We start from the raw sequence: 19,008 nt of genomic DNA, 5'->3' as shown, positions 1-19,008 counted from the left end.
TGCATACTAAGTAAGTCTGGAGAAGAGAACTCCCGAGAAGGAAAAATAAATAATTAAAATAAAATAAAAACATGGAGAAATTGGCAAATTAAATGCCAAAGGAAGATAACATTATTTGGTGAAGATGGATCTTTTGAATGGTTTATATCCAATTTAGATCCCAAAAACTGATTCCACTTGCTACCTCTGCTCAGACAATCAACATGTTTTATTTTCTTCTTTGTAGTGTAAGAGCATATATAGTCAAGTTCCACCTCTGAGTCACATGTACAATTTACAAATTAATATGTACAGGCCTTACAGTACAAACCTTCAAACCGGATGCTCTTGTAACATTGTCCAAACAAAGGCATGTTTGTCAAACATGTCTTATTTGGTGTATTTAGTGTCTTGTTTTCAAAGTCCTAGACGTGTTGGGACAGTGTTGCTCCTCTGAAAAAGAAAGTCATTAGTCAGAGGAGGTTGGTGCCATGGTTTCATTCATAACTGCTGAATTTAAAGCAGACCTCAAGAAATCAGTTAAACTGTGTTTCTAATTACTTAGAAGCCAGAACTGCTTATTATTCATCATTATTACAGGAGAATAACAGGATTCTGTTCAGCACTAGTGCAAAGCCGATGAGTTGTAACTCTGTTGAGCCATGTATTCCTTTAACTCCCAGCAGTGATGACTTCATAAACTTCTACAGTAATAAAATGATTTCTTATATATATAGATAGATATATATATATATATATATATATATATATATATATATATATATATAGATATAGATATAGATATAGATATAGATATAGATAGATATAGAACCTCTACCTCTGATATACAGAACCAAGCATGTAGCCACAAACATGGCAGATTTTCCATGAGTGCAATGTGTAATGTCACATCAAACCCTATTTACAATACAATAAAGCTAATAGTTCTTTCACTGAGATCAAAGGGGTTCTTTTACTTTTATTAGCCCTTTTACGTAGATTTTGTCATGCTGGGCATTTACATGTCAACTATATCAACTATATTAGTAATTGTATTTATCTTGAGGAGCTTAATGCATGTAAAAGCTTCTTCCGCCATTGCCAGTTCCATCAGTAGGATTCCTAAAGGAGTCTTTAGGTGTGTTATTGGAATTATATATTAGAAAATATTATTACTTTATTATTACAGACTCAAAAGGTTCCATATAAAATACATACAAATTACAGGTCACACATTAAAATACATGCAAACATCTGTTCCAATGTTTCTATAGTCCATATGTGTACCTTGTATCACTCCGTTTGATGGTAGTGAGTGCAGTTATTAGACAATTTTCTGACTCATGGAGACACATACATTTAAACATAAAATTCCTCAGCAGAGCATGGAAGGCGGGGACATAACAATTAACAAATAAAGTGCTTGCACTTGTCCATCTTGGAAGCTTAAGGAGGATCCTGAACGCATCATTATATGCTACCTGCAACTTCTTTAGCTCGGCGGTGGTATAATTACACCAAAGGTGAGCTGTGTAAAGAGGTGTACAATAGGCTCTAGATTTACTTTAACATCAGCTGTGCACATGTGGAATCTACGGGTAAGCATATTGGCCTGAGCATAAAGCTTACAGCACTGACGCTGGATGTCATCATCATCACATAGATCCTCATTTATGATGTGACCCAAATACCGTACTCTCTTAACAACATCTAAGGGGCGGTCAGAAAGTAAGAATGGGGGAAACTTTTGTTTCTGATCCTCATTAGCTTTAACAATCAGAATAACACTCTTCTTAGGGTTAAACACAATGTCATACTGGACTCCATAGCTAGAGCACACTTTAAGCAGTTGCTGTAGCCCAGCACTGTATGGAGACATGATGACCAGGTCATCAGCATATATGATGACCTGCTGGTACATAATAGGGGACCTATTATGAAAAACATGTTTTTTCTTGCTTTAACATATATAAAGTGGTCTCCCCTCAGCCTGACAACTCAGAGAAGGAGGAAAGCAACCAAATTCTGCAGTGTCTGTACAGCCGGCCGGATGTGCCATCCAGTGTGATGTGGCTTCTACGAGCCGTTCAGATTCTGCTCCCGTCGATACGTAACGACGGGCGCGATTTGCATCGGTTGGCCTCCGATGCGTGAAACCACGCCCACAACTAATTCTGGCCGGAACAACAACTCCGGCGGCCGGAGCTTCCACCATTTTTTCGTAGCGGTGTATCGCGTCATTCAGGCAGCCAATCAGCACAGAGCCTCATTTTCATAGCCCCGCCCACTCAGAATCCCACATAGATAATGAGGTTAGAGAATGGGATGATAAAGACATGGCTCAGAGGCTGAATTTCTAATTTATTTAGCAAAAACAATCAAAAGCTTGTTTTTAAGACATTCAAGGCCTGTTTAAAATAGGTATTAGATGCCCTAATAGTTTCCCTTTAATAAGACTATCACCTATCATACATCCGGTCTTGCATTGACTAAGCTTCATGGAAAGATTGTATATGTATATGTAATTATGTTAGTGTTTTCAGGTCAAGGACGTATATAAACCCAACCGGCTCCTGGTTTTGAGTGAGTGCTGGTGCTGAGTCAAACAGAGGGAAACGCAGGAGCCAATCCGGTCGGCCGGTGCTCTGCCAATCCTTGCTACCTGCCGAGAAATGCTACTTTGTGGTTCTGCGCATGCGCACACTGGATTTTCAAAGTTTGATTGCCACGCCCATCATTTCTTGCACGATGTAAAATTGATAATATGGGATGTTGAGTATTTGATCCTTCAAAATACACTACCCATGACATGAATTGCATTACATTTTGTGAACATTATACGATAAAGAGAGAAAAAAAACCAATTCTATCGCTTTATTTGATATTCATTCAGTAATTCGCCTTTATTTAGCCAGGCAGGTCATTAAGAACACATTCTTATTTACAATGACGGCCTGGCAAGCGACAAGGATCACTTGGGGGATAAAAAAGTGGGCTAGGGAGCAGTGGCGTCAATTCAGTCAAAGCTAAGGTATGGCAAGGTTACGAGTCACAGAACTGAACTAGAGTATCAATCAACACGTCCAGCAAATCCTCATCACAGAAGTTTATGTAGCTTATCTGTGTGGTCAAGAAAATTGGAACTTTTTCAAATGCAGTCTCGCTCACTGTAAAAACTCAAAATCTTACCAGGAATATTTGTCTTATTTCTAGTTAAAATGTCAAATTTTTAGTCAAAAAATCTCATTACACTTAAAACAAGAGTAATTACCAGAAAAGTAACTTGTTATTTGACCATTTTCACCTGTTTCAAGTAAATTTTCCCTTGAAATAAGTAGAAAAATCTGCCAGTGGAACAAGATTTATCTTCTCATTACAAGAAAAAAAATCTTGTTCCACTGGCAGATTTTTCTACTTATTTTAAGTGAAATTCTACTTGAAACAGGTGAAAATGGTTGTTTTTGAGTCTTGTCTTAAATGTAATGAGATTTTTTTTGACTAAAAATGAGACATTTTAACTAAAAATAAGACAAATATTCTTGTTAAGATTTTGAGTTTTTGCAGTGTAAAATAACTAGTGAAATCGATCATGTTGTTCTGGGTTGCATTTGTAGTTATTCTATATGTATTAAGTAATAGAATAATTAATACAAAGAGACAGAGTAATTCCATAAATGTATTTAAAAAAACAAACATTTACATTTAACCCTTGAAGCCAAGGTGTGGCGGCTGCCATACCTTGCCATACCCAATTGACGCCCCTGCTAGGGAGTAAAACACAGTAAAAGTGTAGCTCTACAAAAGGTAGAAAACCATTAGGTAGCATTTTTTGGCAAAGCAGCAGAACACCGGCGCCGGGAGGGGGCGGGGCCTCAGCCCAGGGGGCGGGGCTTGCTGGGAGGGGGCGGGGCTTGCAGGGAGGGGCGGGGCTCCGGGAGGCAGCGCTGCTGAACGGAGCGCTCAGCAAAGCTGATCACATTCTCCGGACGGCGAACCGCGGCATCCTGCAGCAAGGATAATGGACTCCTGACTGGGCTGTTGAATCAAACAATCGAGAGATTATTTACTCCAAAGGCGTAGTATAATTTTCATCTAACAGTCATCCATGAGATTCTTCAGGCTTACATTCAAGTGTTTCGTCGACTGCTTTTGAATCTCCTCCGTCCACGGCTAGTGTGACCGCGCTGCTCTGTGAAATTTTCCATCTCTTGGCTGAGCTGAGGGCTCCATCGTGTGATATACAAACTGCGATTTTTTAAAAAGAAAAAAAGAATATCTTAAAGAGGAAGAAATAACAAACTGAAAACCTCAAAGACAACCGGGGCAGTGTGTATATCGTGGCTGCATCTCTGAAGAGGCTGCCTTTTTTAACCAGGCATTCTTTAAATTTCACATTCGTTAAATCCATTGAAAAAAAAATAAAAAAAAATCAGTTTGCTCTTTAAATTTTTTTTCTTCCACTAATAACCCAAAAATATGTCACCTGAGTTGGAAGAGAACAGCCAAGGTGAGTCTGAGATAGGTATTTCATTGCTTGCTTAATGTTACATTTTCATACACACACACACACACACACACACACACACATATATATATATATATATATATATATATATATATATATATATATATATATATATATATATATATATATATATATATATATATATGTATATATATATATATATATATATATATATATATATATATATATATGCACCCGCTTCTTTAACCTGCTGCAGTCTTTATTGCTCATTACATCATGCAAGAGATACTATTATTAACAAATAATATGATTCTGAGCAGCTTCCAGCCATTCAAAGCTATGGTTGCTGAACAGCTGCAGTTCCCCCTGAATGCACATGTGCAAGTGTGTTCATTGTGCTTGAAAGACTTGTCCTGTTTGTGTAATAACACTTCCACAGCCTGCAGGCGTGCTGCCGACGTATTTGGATTGTGTTTTCACGTCGACACAAACCCCATTTTGTTTCACAATAAGACATGCTTCATTTATTCCCAACTTGACAAATGATCTTCTTTGATAAACATTAAGTAATCAAATTTCCTCATAGAAATGAGCTGAAACCACAGGCATCCTCTTGTGAAGTAGTACATCCTACCAGCAGCCTTTGCCCCTGCCTTTTCACACACACCCCCAGACTACTCTAATACATGCAAAGCATCTGCCTTGCTTTGCATCTGTTATAGACCGGCTGACATCAATATCATGGAATGCCCTGAATGAATGAACACAGCATTGCATTTGTTTCACGGTCTATATATAGCATATGTATATATATGTACACATGTACATGGACACTAACCTCGAGGCGAAGCTCTGCTGTGTTGTGCTGCAGCACACTAATCACTCTGTCTGTGAGATGGAGACGGAAAGAATGAACATCGGGGGAGGGATGGGAATGACGTGGAGAGTGTTCTGCAACACAATGTGAGGAGTTTAAACCTGTACAAAACAGAGCGTGTGAATGTATATGGTCCTCTAACTATTTTCTGAAGGTATCTGACGGTCGGCCACATTGATAACAGGCATATTTTTGATGAATGAAAAGCGTACAGCCTTTGTTTGTTTCCATTCAGTCGGATCAAAGACACTGTGGCTCAGCTGTCTCCAGCACTGATGTATGATGAGTCACACAGATGTCTTTTTTTTCTTTCCATCTCATCCTTTTGCTTCATTTCATCTCTTCTTTCTCTGTGCAGGTGAAATCAGCGTTTCCCAGCTGGAGGCCGGGACACTGTCCGAGGAGGAGGGTGTGGGGTCGGCTCGCCCCTTGGTGTCTGTGCCCGGCGTGGGCTCCGGGTGCGGCGAGGGTGGAGGGGCCGGCCCGCCGCAGCCGCAGGATGGGGCTGCAGCTGTCACTGTCAACGGGTCCGTTTCAGGAACGACCGTCGAGAGAGAAACGTGGACCAGACAGTTGGACTTCATCATGTCCTGTGTGGGTTTTGCAGTTGGCTTGGGCAACGTGTGGCGGTTCCCTTACCTCTGCTACAAGAACGGAGGAGGTGAGCATGTCTTGTCTGCACAGAAATCAACCTCCTTCCAACTTTCAAAGTTCCTCTTGAAATTATCTTCACCTCTTTTAAAAAAGGAGACTTTATTGATATTCAGGGCTGATTTCTTTTTTCTTTTTTTCAATTCAATGTGATTCAAATGAATAATCCCTTTTGGACACAGTAACATTTTAATGTTACTATTACAATATTTACACTGATGCTAATGTTTTATTTTAGGTGAGTTTGCTCACTTGACTATAAAGTTTTTAGAAAGACGAACACGACCTTGACTAAGCTACAACGCACAAAGTTAGCAAATACACCGTCGCCCATAATGTTGGGATAAAATATGCTTTAACCTTTTCCTCATAAAAATGATTGTAAATGACAAGAGGAATGTTTCTGAAAACAAGATTATTCCAACTTGATGAGCGACTGTGTATATAGTAACATTTTAAGCTAGACCCAATTCAAACTTACTGAATTTACTGCTTCCAGAAACTTTCCTTCTCAGCTCTAATTTTTTCTGCCCTCCATTTCTAATGTAGCTCAGAAGCTGTCCTGCAGAGCTCCTTTTGAGTGCAGGAATACCCTTTTTTTTTTAATTTTTAAGTAATAGGAATAATTTGGAGCAACTGACACTTCCCTCATTTGACTTTGATCAATTATTTTAGTGTTTGTAAAGTAACTAAGAGATGGCTCTACTGAGAATAATAGATTTATTTGTAAGAATTACTTGTAAATTTACATGTTAATTGTACAGGAGTTAATTAATTTCAACTCCGAACAGTCTGAATGGTGTACATGGAAAATGCAGTGCTTGCTGTGTACCTGCTTGCTTTGCAGTCACTGCATTCCTAATGAGACCTCATCTGTCTGTGATTCATGCAACTGCTTGTTGTCATCACTTATGTTGCTCTCGTCCCTTAAGACAGTACATGTCCCTTTCATGCTTCTCAGGTAACAGGTGCTCAACAAAATGCACTTTTGCACATGTGCAATAAAAGGAATGAGTAAATGCTCTACTTTGTAAAAGTAGTCTGCTGTTGTCAGCTGACTCTTGAGACGCCGCTCATCGAGGTGCTTGACCCCCCTCCGTTATGGTCCAACGTCATCTGTTAAAATCCTTGCATAAGCAGTAGCATCATCTGCAGAAAGTATGATTTGAATGCATATACCGATGATGATGGATTTAGTGGTAGCTGTGAAGCTCTGAAGCTCACCTGATGTGTCATCTGCCACAGGAAACAGTTTGGAGCTTACAAACTTTAATGTGGCGGTGACTTTCCATTTTCAGTGTGCCGAACCAAACTGTGCGGCGTCTGTTGCTGTCGAAGATTATTTTCACTCAGTACTTAACAGATATATTAGATAAGCAAGGCTATTTGTGTTAAACTCTTAAACTCGTGAACTGTGTAGAACTCCTAAATTAAAATAAAACATCCACGTATATGCGGATAAAAATGTTGACAGCTGCTGTCACTACTATACAGGAATCTTTTCCAATAAATACGACTTCCCATGACTGGTGAATCACATTGGGACATTCTTTAAGCTTCAGACACCGTGAGATAGAGGGTGGGCAGTGAATGCATCGTGACAGATAATACTTTATTGGCAGGCAAAGCTTGGCCTACATGGTTGTGGACACGTAGCTCAGAGGCTGCACCTCCCCACGTGACTCTATTTATTATAGTTGCCCTTTGCTTCCCAGATGGTTCTAGCACAAGAGTTTTCTTCCTGTTCTCATTGGTATTCTGTATCAGGTCGTTTATGCTGTATCATGTCCCCTTTTTGAATCTGTCACCGTGCCTAGTTGTAACACCATCTGACTGTAGCTCTTGGCCTTGACTTGAGCCTTGAGTCCCTGCCCACTCCTTTCAGTTTATTATGATGTGTTTACTTCAAGTCAACCGGTGTGTGCGTGTTTTAATCTGGCCCTCCCTCTCCCTCATGTGTGAGTGAGTCTTGTGACCAGTGGCGCCGATACCCACCTTCTCGTATCATATAACAATGGCTTGCCTCACACAGACCACCCCCTGTGCGCGCTTTGCCCGGCGCTCATGAGGTATGCAGAGGTGCTCTCTCCCCTCCTCCTCCAGTACTGATAAGAAGGCATACACACATTTTAAACAATAACTGTTTATGTGACTGTGCCGATCCCTTTCTCCTCATATCAAGCTGACATCATGTGACAGTATTCATGCCCTTGACCGACCCACAGTACACCTTGTGACATGGCAAAGCTGTCAGATAGGAGCTGGAGCTTTTAGCGGCACCTGCTTGTTGCTGAAACACACAATTCAATTTTTAATTACATTTTATTTATATATTTTATCTTTTACAACACAAGTTACAGGGTTTCCGTGGGGTTTTAAAAAGTATTAAAAAGTGATAAACGAAAATTGCCAAATTTAAGGCCATTAAAAGTGTTAAATTCACTGTCAGAGGTATTATTTTTTTTTAAATTGGTATTATTTTTTACCTTTTACATTTTAAGCACTCTATTTTATTGTCATTCACAAAGTGAAATAAATGTGAAACATCTGGTTAACATCAATAAGTCGATAAATCTGTTCTGTATAGTGTTCTATAGTTCAAAATCTGTATTAATGTTAAAAGGTCCGTGATTAACACTTAATGTTGGGACAGTTTTTTTTAAAAATCTGAAGGTAGTGAAAAAGGTATTTAATTGGTATTAAATTTAACATAAAGATTGCTGTATAAACCCTGAGTTATCTCTAGGCACTTTCCAGAGAAACAGAACATGACCCCCGAGCAATTATTACATAAACAATGGCAGGTAAAAACTCCCCTACTGGGAGAAAAACCTTAAGTCAAACAGTGGACAGATGACTGAACTGTAAAAGTATGGAAATAATGTCTTTCAAATCTTATTTGTATATATGTAACTCAAAGCTAGCCCAGATGTGTCCTTTCCACTTATGATTAAGGAGGATTTACTTAAGGAATGCAGTTCATTGATGATTTGGCTGATATTCTGGGATGTATTGGCACCAGTCTCCATTCTCTTCTCTCCGTTTCTTTCAACATCTCTCCTGCTCTCCCCCTTCCCTTTCTCTCTTAGACTCCCGCTCACAAATGTTCCCTTATATGGCTACAGCCCTCTGCTCTCAGAGAACAACATAAAGAATCATGAGATGAATGAAGCATGAATTTTCACGCAGCAGCATCATTGCATGTTAAGTGTACCAGGTTAACTTTTTGACGTGTCTTCTTCTTTTTTTTTTGTCATAGACTCTCTATCGCTTTGCTGTCCCAGTTTCCTACCTGCCTCTCCTGTTCTCTACCCATCTTTCCCTCCTTTTTTCTTGGCCTGTTTCTGTTCTGCGTCATAGCTGCTCATGTGGCTCCCACCCATCTGCACACATTGATGGCATTACTCAGTTATATTATTGATAAAACGAGGTCCTTGCAATTCTGTTAGGTGCTTGAAACGGCCACGAGCTGATTTTTATGCATTTTTCTTCAACTGATCAGCGTTTTTTTTTTTCTATTTTGTCTTCCACTTGTCTCAATTTGATATTTTTTATCCATCTCTTCAGCTTTTGAAGTTTAAGGACCATGCAGTACTTGCCAAATATGTCCAAATAGTCCTGGAACGGGACACAATGTGGTCATCTCCCACGTAGAATTTCAATGCACTGCTTATCTACAGCCTTGTCCGTCCTCGTCGCAGAGTTTCTCTCTTTTGTCCTTCGTTGAGTCCTCCTCCTTGTGATTGTTTGTTGTTTGTTGCATCAAATGCTTGAATACAATGAGCTGCGTTGGTGCCTGAGCTGCTTGTGTCCAACTTTCAGAGAGGGTTTTTGAATCACATTTATTGTCAGTTCCAGTGTTAATTCAATAACATGGCTTCAGCACACGCGTAATAAATCCTTAATTGGAAAGAAAAAAAGGGAAGAAAAAAGAGGAATAATTTTGATATGAAAATCGATTCAAATTATTTCTGTTTGTAAAAGGGAAAATATATGAACTCATATTTTTAAATTCATATCATTTCAAACTCACTCACATACGACGGAGTATTAGGGCCAAACAAAAAAACAAAAAAAAGGAAATTACGAGAATAAAGTCATAATGTAATGAGAATAAAGTCATAATATTACGAGAATAAAGTCGTAATATATTATAAATATATAAATATAACTTCACAAGATGCTCAATATTCCTCATTTTAACACAGGGAGAAGAAGCTCTTCCTGTTAAAGTTCTCATAAATTATATTCTCATAATATTACGACTTTATTCTCGCAATATTACGACTTTATTCTCGTAATTTTACGACTTTATTCTCGTAATATTACGACTTTATTCTCATTATATTATGACTTTATTCTATTACGACTTTATTCTTGCAACATTACGACTTTATTCTCGTAATTTTACGACTTTATTCTCATTATATTATGACTTTATTCTCGTAATTTCCCATTTTTTTAGTCTTAGTTTGGCCCTAATACTCTGTCGTACTCACACCATCAAACTTTGAGGAAAATATGTTGCTCTCACTATTTATTTTTATAAACAGCCTCTTTCTTTAGAGTTATTGCACACATGCTCAGGCTAAGGCACCATCTCCAGCCTGAAACAGAGTTTCTAATCACTTGAGTTCAGATACGATGTGTGCGTTGGGTGTTACAGGGGTTTTCCTGATACCTTACATGCTGTTTGTGTTCATCGGGGGCATCCCAGTCTTCTTCCTGGAGATTGCACTAGGCCAGTTCATGAAGCAGGGAGGAGTCTCTGCTTGGAACATCGCACCCCTCTTTAAAGGTAACTGTGCCGCTGCCGCTGTGTTGTTGTTGGTTCTCTGCAAAAAAACACGTGATCATCAAAGTGACATCGTTACACATTTCCGTGTCTCCACCAGGTCTGGGTCTGGCCTCGATGGTGATAGTGTTCTTCTGCAACACCTACTATGTCATGATCTTAGTGTGGGGACTCTACTTTCTCTTCCACTCTTTTACGAACCCGCTGCCCTGGGCTACCTGTGGACACCCCTGGAACACCCCCAACTGTACGCAGGACTTCAGACGAATCTGCTACAACCACAGCGCTGCCCCGCCTGCTCTGCCAACTTCTGCTGCCCCCCCTTCAAATGTCCTGCCCAGCTTGTCCCCGCTCAACCTGTCCTCATCCTACCTCTTCCTCAACAGTAGCTGTGTGGAACCCGAGGGCATGCGCTCCCCAGTAATCGAGTTCTGGGAGTATGTTTCCTTTTGATTTGAATACATTTGACTGCATAAAAATGTCAGTGTAAAAAAACAAAAGAAATCCAGCTAAATTTATTGATAAACGATATAACCTATACATTTTTATTTGTATTATTCTAATACTCCTGTATTTTTGTGAGTTTGAAAAACATGACTTGTGTTCAGGGTTTGTTCATTGGTTTTATATTTGCAAACCTTATTTGACTCACTTTGCTTATTGAATATGTATTTGGTGCGATTGAAGATGTTGAGCTTTTGTAAGTCTAAACTGGTATGATCTGTGTGTCCATCTAGACGTAAAGTGCTCCGTCTGTCTGGAGGGCTGCACGAGCCTGGTGTCATCAGCTACGAGATGGTGCTGTGTCTCATAGCCGTCTGGATCATTGTTTATTTCTGCATGTGGAAAGGAGTTAAGTCTACTGGCAAGGTAAAGCCATTTCTGGCGGCACATTTCATAACACGCAATGTCAAGTGTCTGTTTAGTTTTTACGAAGGGCAGATTAGTATCTATCGGTGGAATTTGAATATTGTGCAGACTAATATTTGCATGGTTTCGTGCATGATTGAAATAATTGCAGCAATTTGCCTTCTGACTCCAAATCAGCTTTAATAAAGACAGTGTGAGGGAAACAGTATAAACACAATATGAGCACACGCGATTTCTTGGAACGCCTACTCATTTCTGTAGTTTCTTTTTTTTCAATAAGGCCATAATCTTTTACTGATCCCTCGATTTAGCTTTTTTTATTATGTTATTCTTTACAAAATCAGAGGAAATGGGCGACTTCTACACAGTATTTCAGATCTGTTGTCTCTCATTGGCACAATGAACGGATCCTAATTTTTAAAACATGTGGTAGTGGCTCGGGTTTGATTATTGGAATGCTCCAGAGTAGCCGCAGCTTAGAGAGCGACGGGAGAAAATAATGAAAGAGGCTGAGCCTGCCAGATGTAAGCCGATTAGCAACTTTCCACCATGTAGATGTTCGAGGGCTGCAAAGGGGCTTTTCTGCCCGTGTTCATTTTAGATCAAGACAAGTATGTACTTTCTCACCACTCACTCTTACCGCACTCAGTAAGCTGGGACCAGATGCTTTCACTAGGTAGCGGGAGGTTGCTTTCTCAGCGTATCTTGACGAAATCTAACTTCTTAAAAGGTCTGCCAAAAACCCCCTGCTATTGCAGGAGGTTTACAAATTGTCTGGCTTTCCATTTACAGGCTATCTTTTCTTCAAAGTAACATGACAGGCCCCATTACACATCTACTACAGGAAGGACCTTATGGGCTTCTTCTTATGACTTGAATATTTGCAATGCAGGTAAATGCTTAATAAAAGTGGTAAAAACCTTACTCAGGCAACACTTCAGTGCAGCTGTATTTGACCAGAGATGATACGCACTACATTTGTCAAACTAGCCTTCATCATACAGTATAACCACATACTTTAATGCTCCTACTTCCCCTACCCAACCCAAATGACCCATAATAATTTGTACAGTAGTGTCTAGAAATGTACTTTACTGTTGTTGTGTTCTTTCCATCTCTCTCCAGGTTGTGTACTTCACTGCTCTGTTTCCCTACTTGGTTTTGGTTGTTCTTCTGGCTCATGGAATCACTCTACCCGGAGCTTTGGATGGCATCGTTTACTACCTAAGACCAGACTGGTCCAAACTCGGAGAAGCACAGGTCTGACTTTTTATTCCTTTTTCTTCCGTGTGGGTGGGAATAGTTTTGTACAACAAGTAAAGCATATATCTAATAGCTGGAAACACTATGCATTCCTTAATTTTGTATTTTTTTTAATGATAGGTGTGGATTGATGCCGGGACTCAGATTTTTTTCTCCTACGCCATCGGACTGGGCGCCCTCACTGCGCTGGGCAGCTACAACCGCTTCCATAACAACTGTTACCAGTGAGTTTATTTGCAGCATAACATTAGACAGCTCTGTTTTTCCAAAGAGGCCAACATCGTGTCAGGCTCTCTGCTCCCGCGATCACATGAATTTACAGAAAAATCAATTTCTTTCCTGAAGAAAAACCCTTATAATCCCCAGCTGAATGTCTTGTTGTTGACTTTTTCTTGTTCTCTGGGTACCACGGTGATCATTTGACCTGAATACACTGTATGATTGTGCACAGGAAATTAGATCGCAGGCCCAAGCACATCTCAGCACACTACCCTCATTGATCAATATCAAAGTTAATAGGTCTCTAGGAAGGCAACCTTAATTTCTGAAGCTAGGATTCGGTTCTTTAGTAAATTAAAATATAAGGTCTCTTGTCTGTGTTTGGCCTCGCTGTAGTTGTTTTCGATGGTTCCAGAACAACAGATTTTATAACTCCTCGTGACCTTTATGAGGTCTTCTTGTAGCTCCAGAGCAGAAGTACGCACTTTGTTTTGACAAAAGCAAAGCCTGCATATTTGGGGCGGCCATAATCCGAGAGGCATCATGAATATTTTGCCATCAGATATTTTCTCCCACTTGACCTAAATTGGAAGTTACGAGATGAGTTTATTTTCTGAGGTATGTCAGCACTGTTTCTGTCTCACGCGCTACAACGGGATAGGACAGATCTGAATTTCAGCTCCTATTACGTGTTTTTAATTGTACATTTTGGGCTTGACTAAGGAGCTTGGTTTCTGGTTTTTAAACCACATAACTATTCATGACTTTTTCAGCCTCGTTTGTTCAGTAGCGTGCAGGATCAAAATGAGTCTGTCCATGTTTCAGCATTAATACCATGAAATCTGACACGTTCTGTGCTTTTTCTTTTTTTAATCTCCACATAAAAAATAAATTCTGATGGTTCTCATTAAGCTGCGTTACTGCTGTTGTTTCTTTGTGGGACGTTGGCTCTTTTTGACTGACCTCCAATTGCTTTCAAGGATTTTTGTATCGTCCTTATTTAAATGCAATGATAAATAACAGCAAACATTATCAGACTTCCTTAGAAGGCATTTATGGTGTATGCTCTTACTTGTAAACAGGAAATGTAACACCAGCATTAATGGAAAAATAAAAAGATGTCTTCCGAGTTTCTGGCTTCCACACACCTTACCTGTCAAAGGGGGGAGTTGTGAGGGTTGTGTGTTTTAGTTTTCTGGATAGCTGATCCATTTCCATTTCAACTCTGTCCTCACTCTGCTTAGTGAGAGCAGGAAGGCTGTAATCAAGGTCAGAAATGTATTAGTTGGGAGAGTTGACGTGTGTTTGGATGATAAAACAGTGCTACAGATAGACAGGGCATGTTTTCATCAAGTAATACATGAATACAGCCACGTGACAGCATTAAAATAACCAATGCGAGTGATGTTTATGCATTCTTGGAGACAGACTGGAATCTTGATAAGTGTTGCCAACTGGGTGTGTTGGTTAAACAGAGCGTCATTTCTTACTACTGTTGACAGATAACAGGGATGTTGTTGGCTTTATAGTGAAACTGTGCTGACTGCTTCTCCTCAGTGCCGCTGGGCCCAAAATGTTAGAATTTTTGAAGCAGCGTCCATATTTGAGGTGCTGTTCAGCATAATTGCTGCAAGTTTGTTCTCCAGCGTGCCAAAACGAGACGCACAAAGCTCAGAAAATAGTCAAGTCAGAAGTAGGAATGGGTGATATTTTACCGTTCACGATATACCGTCAAAAAATTCCTCACGATAAGAATTTGTCATGACGCGGTAAAAACGATAAATTCCCGTTGATGATGTTTTTGTGTAAAGCTTGTGAAGGAAGGAAGGAAGGAAGGAAGGAAGGAAGGAAGGAAGGAAGGAAGGAAGGAAGGAAGGAAGGAAGGAAGGAAGGAAGGAAGGGAGAAAAGAGGAAAGAAGGAAGGAAGGGGAAAAAAGAAGGAAGGAAGGAAGGAAGGAAGGAGGAAGGAAGGAAGGAAGGAAGGAAGGAAGGAAGGAAGGAAGGAAGGAAGGAAGGAAAGGGGAGAAGGAAGGGAGAAAACAAGGAAAGGAGGAAGGAAGGGAGAAAAGGAAGGAAGGAAGGAAGGAAGGAAGGAAGGAAGGAAGGAAGGAAAGGGGAGAAGGAAGGGAGAAAACAAGGAAAGGAGGAAGGAAGGGAGAAAAGAGGAAAGAAGGAAGGAAGGGGAAAAAGGAAGGAAGGAAGGAAGGAAGGAAGGAAGGAAGGAAGGAAGGAAGGAAGGAAGGAAGGAAGGAAGGAAGGAAGGAAGGAAGGAAGGAAGGAAGGAAGGAAGGAAGGAAAGGGGAGAAGGAAGGGAGAAAACAAGGAAAGGAGGAAGGAAGGGAGAAAAGAGGAAGGGAAGAAGGAAGGAAAGAGCAGGAGGAAAGGAGGAAGGAAGGGAAAAAAGAAGGAAGGAAGGAAGAAAGAAAGAAAGAAAGAAAGAAAGAAAGAAAGAAAGAAAGAAAGAAAGAAAGAAAGAAAGAAAGAAAGAAAGAAAGAAAGAAAGATAAATTCCCGTTGATGACAAACATGGCGGATCTGAGAGCGAGATAGATTCATAGTTACAAAGGTGGAGTTGAATTGGTATTTTTTTTATCGTCATTTTTATCGTTATCGGGATAAATGGCAGAAATAATCGTGATACATTTTTTAGTCCATACTGCCCATCTCTAGTCAGAAGGATTTTCTCAAATATCTCAGTAGGCTAAAAGTTGTCCTTTAAGGGGTTTCACAGAACAGGGAACAAAGTTGTCTCTCCTTAGAGGTGTGACTGAGTTTGTAAATAGCTGCCATTAACGCTCAAAAGAGAAACATGGATGTTAAGTGTGACTCTCTTGTTGCTGGATGCAAACAGTGCACTCTCCTCTCAATGCCTGCCAACCAAACACAGTTGCAGCTTTCAGAGAAATCGTTATTGATCCTCAATTTACCGTCCCGGCCCATCTTCTCTGTGCCTATATTTGTCTGGAATATTTTACATGATTCTCATCTTACATCAGGTCATTATGAAGGATTTTCCTACAGTGTCTTCTCCCCTGTTCTGTCTCACATCTAGGGGTGGGCAAAAATATCGATATGGCAATATATCGCGATACTTTTCCAGCCGATTCAATATCGATATTCAAAATTGGAATATCGAATTTTTTTTTTTTTTTTTTTTTTTTTTTTTTTTTATATTTTTTATCCCCTTTTTTCCCATTATATCACCCAGTGCTCCTACCTAAGTGACAGTCCTGGGCATTGCCACTCTCTACCAACCCTGGGAGGGCCCTGCACTGAGCTCCGGTTTTATTTCACGTTTTATTTCATTTTATAATTTATTTTTTATATAACACAATTGCATGTCCTTAAAAAATGAAAAATAATGGACAGAGGTTTATTTATTTATGGATTTATATCTATACTGACTGATCACTGTGCCTGTCCTTGGTTTTAGTACCCATCTTTTTTGTGTTTATTATCATTTGCCACATAATTAAAGCAACCTCATACTAAATTTAATGTAAATTTCATATGATGTAAATAATATGAAAAACATATACAAATAAGTTGTAACTTTAGCTTGTATAGTTATAATAAAACATTGTTTTGACTCAGTTTGTCCCATGAATTGTCACTATAATCTGATGAACGTGCAACTCGGATTTTAAGATCCATCACTATCATCTGATGTACATATATACAACTTGGATTTTAAGATGTGTAATGCATTTTTAAATTTTTCGGTGTACTATGTAGAATATAATAATCGGGATATCGCATAATCGGGATATCGCAATGTGTATCGTATCGTGGCTCAAGTATCTTCCCAATACCCACCCCTACTCACATCTCTCTCAATTGTTTCTATCCGTAGGGATGCTTTCATGCTGGCTCTCATCAACAGCGGGACCAGTTTCTTTGCTGGCTTCGTGGTGTTCTCTGTGCTGGGCTTCATGGCTGCCGAACAAGGGGTGGACATCAGCAAGGTGGCTGAAAGTGGTAAGAATGCAGTTTCCCCATCACTTGGTCACCTAGAAGCCAGTTTAATAAGTGAAGTACTGGAGGTGAAGAAACTTTCTGACTGAATTTCTCCGTTCGTAGGTCCAGGCCTGGCCTTCATAGCGTACCCCAAGGCTGTGACTCTGATGCCTCTGGCGCCGCTCTGGGCAGCACTGTTCTTCTTCATGTTGCTCATACTGGGCCTAGACAGTCAGGTAGTGTTGAGCCCTCCCTTTGACACCGGAGACAGACTTTATCTTTCAGGGAACGTATGCTCCCGTGACTTATTAGTTGCTCCTTTATTTTGGTGTCGTTTTTATCCTACATCACTTGTCTTTTTGTTAGAATCAGCTATTGTTTATTGCTCATTGTTTTCACTTTTTGTCCTCCATCAAACCATCCGTCACACAAACGTCCAAAAAAAATTAAATCCAGTTTTAGCATTGCATTTCTTAGCACCGTGTGTGTCTGATTGAGCCAGTGCCTACATCTATTGTTTAACAGCCCAGGGATTTGTCAATGACCTTCTGTCTCATTCACACAAAGAGCGTCTGTCTACTCTGCAGTCCATTCATTTACTCTCACTTTCCAGTCTCTCTCTCTCACATTGCATCTCCAAGTGGCTTTATTTATTTCTTTGCTTCCTTCATTGGCAATGTTACCCCAAAAATATCCCACGAGTTCTACAAAGGATGTAAAAATAGCTGCAGCTGTTGTGGATCTCCTCAAATTCTGCTGAAAGTCGAAAAAGACTATTCCTGCAAAGATACTCATGAATATTCTTGCACTGGGAGACTGAGAACAGCCTTGGGTTACCAGCATAATCTCAATTATATACGAAGCACTTTTGCAGTTAAGTGCATCTGACGCCTGCTGACTGTTTGAAAAGGAGGGCCATTGAGTAATCACTCGGTTGATCCAGCAGCCAGTCTTGCACTGAAACAAAGAACTTAAATATTACTTAATCTTTACATTAACCTCCTTGGTTTCCACCAGGGATGGGCGGTATGGACTAAAAAATGTATCACGATTATTTCTGGCATTTATCCCGATAACGATAAAAATGACGATAAAAAAAATACCAATTCAACTCCACCTTTTTAACTATGAATCTATCTCGCTCTCAGATCCGCCATGTTTGTCATCAACGGGAATTTATCTTTCTTTCTTTCTTTCTTTCTTTCTTTCTTTCTTTCTTTCTTTCTTTCTTTCTTTCTTTCTTTCTTTCTTTCTTTCTTTCTTTCTTTCTTTCTTTCCTTCCTTCTTTTTTCCCTTCCTTCCTTCTTTCCTCCTGCTCTTTCCTTCCTTCTTCCCTTCCTCTTTTCTCCCTTCCTTCCTCCTTTCCTTGTTTTCTCCCTTCCTTCTCCCCTTTCCTTCCTTCCTTCCTTCCTTCCTTCCTTCCTTCCTTCCTTCCTTCCTTCCTTCCTTCCTTCCTTCCTTCCTTCCTTCCTTCCTTCCTTCCTTCCTTCCTTCCTCCCTCCCTTCCTTCCTTCCTTCCTTCCTTCCTTCCTTCCTTCCTTCCTTCCTTCCTTCTTTTTTCCCCTTCCTTCCTTCTGCTCTCTCCTTCCTTCTTCCCTTCCTCTTTTCTCCCTTCCTTCCTTCCTTCCTTCCTTCCTTCCTTCCTTCCTTCCTTCCTTCCTTCCTTCCTTCCTTCCTTCTTTTTTCCCCTTCCTTCCTTCTGCTCTCTCCTTCCTTCTTCCCTTCCTCTTTTCTCCCTTCCTTCCTTCCTTCCTTCCTTCCTTCCTTCCTTCCTTCCTTCCTTCCTTCCTTCCTTCCTTCCTTCCTTCCTTCCTTCCTTCCTCCTTCCTTCCTTCCTTCCTTCCTTCCTTCCTTCCTTCCTTCCTTCCTTCCTTCCTTCCTTCCTTCCTTCCTTCCTTCCTCCTTCCTTCC

The 19,008-nt window shown here is 40.1% G+C and overlaps 1 protein-coding gene across 2 annotated transcripts in view; it reads left to right on the top strand.

The window, feature by feature from the left end:
• Positions 1 to 3,958: 3,958 nt before the first annotated feature.
• Positions 3,959 to 19,008, top strand: part of si:ch211-117c9.5 (sodium- and chloride-dependent creatine transporter 1) — a 17,633-nt gene continuing 2,583 nt past the window's right edge. Inside the window, exons 1-9 of one of the 2 annotated variants that reach the window (XM_061736015.1) lie at positions 3,959 to 4,486; positions 5,701 to 6,003; positions 10,711 to 10,791; positions 10,889 to 11,225; positions 11,526 to 11,658; positions 12,784 to 12,918; positions 13,042 to 13,145; positions 16,994 to 17,118; positions 17,221 to 17,333. In XM_061736015.1, coding sequence (XP_061591999.1) covers positions 4,456 to 4,486; positions 5,701 to 6,003; positions 10,711 to 10,791; positions 10,889 to 11,225; positions 11,526 to 11,658; positions 12,784 to 12,918; positions 13,042 to 13,145; positions 16,994 to 17,118; positions 17,221 to 17,333 — 1,362 coding nt within the window. In that variant the 5' untranslated portion in view covers positions 3,959 to 4,455. Of the gene's footprint in view, positions 4,487 to 5,700; positions 6,004 to 10,659; positions 10,792 to 10,888; positions 11,226 to 11,525; positions 11,659 to 12,783; positions 12,919 to 13,041; positions 13,146 to 16,993; positions 17,119 to 17,220; positions 17,334 to 19,008 lie in introns of both variants that reach the window. The other variant, XM_061736014.1, reaches the window with a different exon arrangement.

Source organism: Cololabis saira, chromosome 12 (genome assembly GCF_033807715.1).
Source record: "Cololabis saira isolate AMF1-May2022 chromosome 12, fColSai1.1, whole genome shotgun sequence".
Classification (NCBI taxonomy): domain Eukaryota; kingdom Metazoa; phylum Chordata; class Actinopteri; order Beloniformes; family Belonidae; genus Cololabis; species Cololabis saira.
Note: the sequence above shows the minus strand (reverse complement) of the source record. Positions and strands in the feature narration are given on the sequence as shown.